A 5,000-nucleotide genomic window follows, 5' to 3' on the forward strand; every position below is an offset into this window, starting at 1 on the left:
AGACTCACTGCAGTTGCTCTCGTCCACCAGCAGGGGGCAGTCAGGGAATCCATCACAGATCATCGAGGCTTTGATACACACTCTGCTGCCCGGACACTCCCACAGCCCGCGCTCCGAGCAGCCTGCGGTCAACAATTCAGCGTTGATACACAGCCTAGGCTGTGTAAACTGTGGTAATACACAGCCTAGGCTCTGTAAACTGCGTTAATACACAGCCTAGGCTCTGTAAACTAAGTACAAATATGTGTTTTAGGCAAAAAATATAATAATACAAATAATGGATAGGATTTATATAGCGCTTTTCTAGTCACTCAAAGCGCTTTACAGGGTTCCAGGTTCCATTCGTTCACACACAGTCATACTGGTGGTGGTAAACTACGATAGTAGCCACAGCTGCCCTGGGGCAGACTGACGGAAGCGTGGCTACCATTCAGCACCTACGGCCCCTCAGACCACCACCTCAAACATACAGCAGTCATACACCAACATTAACACCAAGGCAAGGTGGGTGAAGTGTCTTGCCCAAGGACACAACAACCATGACACAGGTGGCAGTGCGGTGCACACTCACCACAGTTGTCCTCGTCACTGTGGTCGTCACAGTCCAGGTGTCCGTCACAGCGTTTGGTTGCTAGGACGCAGCGACCCGACCGACACTTGAAGTGACTCGGGGAACATTCTGTAACCACACACACAGGCAAATGTCAAAGAATAGTAGAAAATAGTCGCATAAAAGTCGCAAAAACACACAAGCACGCACACACACACACACACACACACACACACACACAGCGTACCATCCACCCCCTCTTCGGGCAGCAGACAGGTGGCGTTTCCCTCCTCGGGGAATTGGCTGCAGTCGGAGTCCTCAGGCCACTGCAGACCCACGATGCCCAACACAGACTCACACTTCCCCTTAGCACTGCGACACAGGGACCTACAGGGGTGTGTGTGTGTGTGTGTGTGTGTGTGAGAGAGAGAGGGGGGGAAGGGGAGGGGGAGGGGGCAAGAGAGAGAGAGAGATATTTTACTTTTTGATTTTTTTTAAAACACTGTGACACAGGGACCCGAAGGGCGAGAGACATAGGGATAGAATGGGAGAGAGAGAGTGAGAGAGTGAAAGAGAGAGAGAGAGGGACAACAATTATTTACCATTTTACACATAAAGCTTTAAGTTAACAAACTCATTTTACTCAAAATTTACTCAAATTAATTCAGCTATCCAATGTGTCAGCTTTTCAGCATCCAGCATTCACACACATTTTCAACAGGAAATTTATTTTCAAAGTAAAACAGTTCAATAGAATAAACAAATGCATTACTGAATACAACTTTAAATTGATTCAGAATAACAAAGAAAATAAATAGTTTCAAACAATAAAAAGACAACTGCATGCAGAGCGGTTTAACATTTCCAAAAAGTCCAAATTGATTAACACACTCACACACACATACGCACAGACACACACACACACACACACACACACACACACTCCCTTCCCCACACACACACTCTCTCTCCCCCCCCCCCCCCTCCCCACACACACACACAGACCTGCATGGAGGGACCTTTTGCATTGTGATTGGGTCACACTTTGGCACCAGCAGAGTGCATGCGTAGAACATGAGGTACTGGTAGCATCCGGTCTGCACCAGGGCCGGGAACAGAGACGCCTCCCAGGAAACGGAGCTCTCTCTCTGGGATGAATGACCCAGGAAGTTGGGGTAGCTGGTCTGGTTGTATGGAAGGTTCATACACAGCTCCAAGGTGATTGGCTCACACCGGGCTGAGAAATAAAGACAGACAGTAGTAATTACATTTTTTAAATTGTTTTTAAATTAAGATTATTTTTGGGGCATTTTTTGATTTATTGGACAGTTTGGAAAGACTGAGATGAAGTTTATTTTTGGTAATTTTTCAACTTATAGAGAAAACACTTAGAGAGGTGAACACCAGGGGGAGACACAACACCTTATATTCAAATCCTGGAATTCAATATATACAGGTGCTTCTCGAAATAATTGAATATCAATGAAAAGTTAATTTTTGCTGTAATTCAATTAAAAAATCAAAACTTTCATGTTGTTAAATGAAATAAATATGTTCACTCTTTATCCAACAACTAGATTTCTGGTTTTTAAAGAGATGCAAATATACACATAATCAATAAGATATGGCCAAATTAATTTAAACCTTTCTGAAAAAAATGTATTAAAAAATGTTTTGTTTTAAAGCCAGTAACCAAAAATTAGAAAAATTACAAAAATTAAAGGATTTATAAAGAGTTAGACTGAGATGAGGATCTGTTGTGTACTCACAGCAGCTGTTGTTGTTGTTTCGTGGGTCACATGACGCGCTGCCTCCGACACACACTGACGGACAGGAAGTGGAAATACAGCTGGGCTGACCGGGAGGACACACACCCTGATCTGGAACACACACACACACACACACACACACACACACACAGAATTATACACAGAAAATAAGACTCTTAGAGTAGTGGTAATACAGCCGCGGAAAAAATTAAGAGACCGGTCTGGATTTTTCTTCAATCTTTGTCTCTACATTACTTATTGAAAATGCTCTAAATGACAATATTTTTATTGTGAATTTGGTAGAAATGTTGTCAGTAGTTTATAAAATAAAACCAAAAAGTTCATTCTACTCAAACATATGCCTATAAAGAGTAAAACAAGAGACACTGAACATTTGGAGTGGTCTCTTAATTTTTTACACAGCTATATATATATATATATATATAATATTGTAATTTGGATTGTCTGTCTGTCTGTCCGTGTGTGTGCTCTGTCTGTCTGTCTGTCTGTCTGTCTGTCTGTCTGTCTGTCTGTCTGTGTCTCACTCATGTCCTTGCTGCATTGCTCTTCATCACTGCCGTCTTTACAGTCGTCTTCTCCGTCACATCGGAACGCTGACGGGATGCACTGACCGTTCAGACACTCCAACAGACCCTGGCTCTTACAGGCTGCACACACACACACACACACACACACACACACACACACACACACACACACACACACACACACACACACACACACACACACACACACACACACACACACACACACACACACACACACACACACACACACACACACACACACAATATCATATGTTGTTAAATTTGCTTACACAAACATCATCTGTAAAAAAGTTTTAAAAAATAGATTTTTTTTTTATAATAAACAATTTATTCAGTAAAAAAAAGAATCAACTAATGTGTGTTGTAGATTTGAGTTAGAGCTCACATGAATGTATGAGTGGAATGTATGTGAAATTTAATGGCTCAATAAAAGATACTAGGGGAAGGAAACTGTTTATTTTTAAAAGTGTTCTAGTTTAAATAGCTTAGTTTGCCTTTTATAGGAATGTGTGTAAAAGCTCCTACGAGGAACTTTTAAATATTTCTGAAACAGTCTCATTTTCCCTCTGATGATCATAAATTACATGTAACAGCAAACAAGATTTAACTGGACAGATATTGGATACAACTTTTTTTCATTTAATACATAAAAAATTACTATAGGGCCTTTTCCCCATATTTTTAAAAAGAAATTGTAACATAAATAGTGGTAAAGTCAGGTAGGTTAAGTTCATTTTAAAACTATATATAATAAACCCCAGGTTTTTGTCTTATACTCACAGCAGTTCATCTCGTCGCTCTTGTCCAGACAGTCGTGGTCTCCGTCACAAAGCCAATCTCTGGAGACGCAGCGCCCGTCACCACAGCGATGAGAGAGAGAGCTGCACACTGCAACACACACACACACATAGACACACACACACACACACACACACACACACACACACACACACACACACACACACACACACACACACACACATAGACACACACAGGGAGATACACATTAATACAGGCACACAGAGAGAGGGAGACACGCACACAAATGCATAGAGAGTAATATACACACACACACAGACACACACACACACACACACACACACACACACATACACACACACACACACACACACACACACACACACACACACAGAGAGCAATACACCTGTTAGAATAATTAATTTAACATGAAATTCAAATTGAGGATATCTTTTTACGAAACTAAAAACTCTTTGTATGGAGCAAATTAGCAGCTGACAGTCACCAGATACCCCATATAACATTATCCTATGTGTGTGTGTGTGTGTGTGTGTGTGTGTGTGTGTGTGTGTGTGTGTGTGTGTGTGTGTGTGTGTGTGTGTGTGTGTGTGTGTGTGTGTGTGTGTGTGTGTGTGTGTGTTGGCAGACAGGTGGCGGTTTCCCTTCACTCACACTTCTCATAGTTGATCCTGCGCTGCCAAACTGCGTCACTAGAAAAGTGTGTGTGTGTGTGTGTGTGTGCGTGTGCGTGTGCGTGTGTGTGTGTGTGTGTGTGCGTGTGCGTGTGCGTGCCTCTCTGTGTGTCTCTGTGTGTGCTTGCGTGTGTGTGTGTGTGTGTGTGTGTCTCTCTGTGTGTCTCTGTGTGTGTGCGTGCGTGCGTGCGTGCGTGTGCGTATCTGTGTGTGTGTGTGTGTGTGTCTGTGTATGCGCATGTGTGTGTGTGTCTCACCACAGTTCAGTTCATCGCTCAGGTCTCCACAGTCGTCGTATCCGTCACACACCAGAGAGGGAGACAGACAGCGACCCGTGTCACAGCGGAACTCGCTATCAAGGCAAACTGGAGGAGAAATTATATATTATACATAGTTATTCATTGTTTGTTTAAGTTAATTTAGTCAATTGTACACAGGGCACGTTGAAATTAGTCTTTTCTCATCTCCCCTCCCAAGTTTACACAATTGGAAAACCGCAGGTAATATTGCTAACCATTCAACCACATGCAATATATAATATAACTATATAACTGCACAGGGGAAATAATATATTATATATAGTTATTAATAATTTTCTTAAGTAAATTTATAAAATTTTCTTTGGGCATTTTCAAGCTTTTTTAGACAGTACAGAGTTGAA

The 5,000-nt window shown here is 42.0% G+C and overlaps 1 protein-coding gene across 1 annotated transcript in view; it reads right to left on the reverse strand.

Annotated features, from left to right (window-relative positions):
- Positions 1 to 5,000, reverse strand: part of corin (corin, serine peptidase) — a gene marked incomplete at both ends in the record, with an annotated part of 19,809 nt that overhangs the window by 6,017 nt on the left and 8,792 nt on the right. Inside the window, 8 exons of the mRNA XM_080051865.1 lie at positions 9 to 122; positions 572 to 679; positions 798 to 937; positions 1,556 to 1,787; positions 2,320 to 2,430; positions 2,865 to 2,987; positions 3,669 to 3,776; positions 4,597 to 4,704. Coding sequence (XP_079907991.1) covers positions 9 to 122; positions 572 to 679; positions 798 to 937; positions 1,556 to 1,787; positions 2,320 to 2,430; positions 2,865 to 2,987; positions 3,669 to 3,776; positions 4,597 to 4,704 — 1,044 coding nt within the window. The remainder of the gene's footprint in view (positions 1 to 8; positions 123 to 571; positions 680 to 797; positions 938 to 1,555; positions 1,788 to 2,319; positions 2,431 to 2,864; positions 2,988 to 3,668; positions 3,777 to 4,596; positions 4,705 to 5,000) is intronic.

Source organism: Ammodytes marinus (assembly GCF_949987685.1).
Source record: "Ammodytes marinus genome assembly, chromosome: 23".
Taxonomy (NCBI): Eukaryota; Metazoa; Chordata; class Actinopteri; order Uranoscopiformes; family Ammodytidae; genus Ammodytes; species Ammodytes marinus.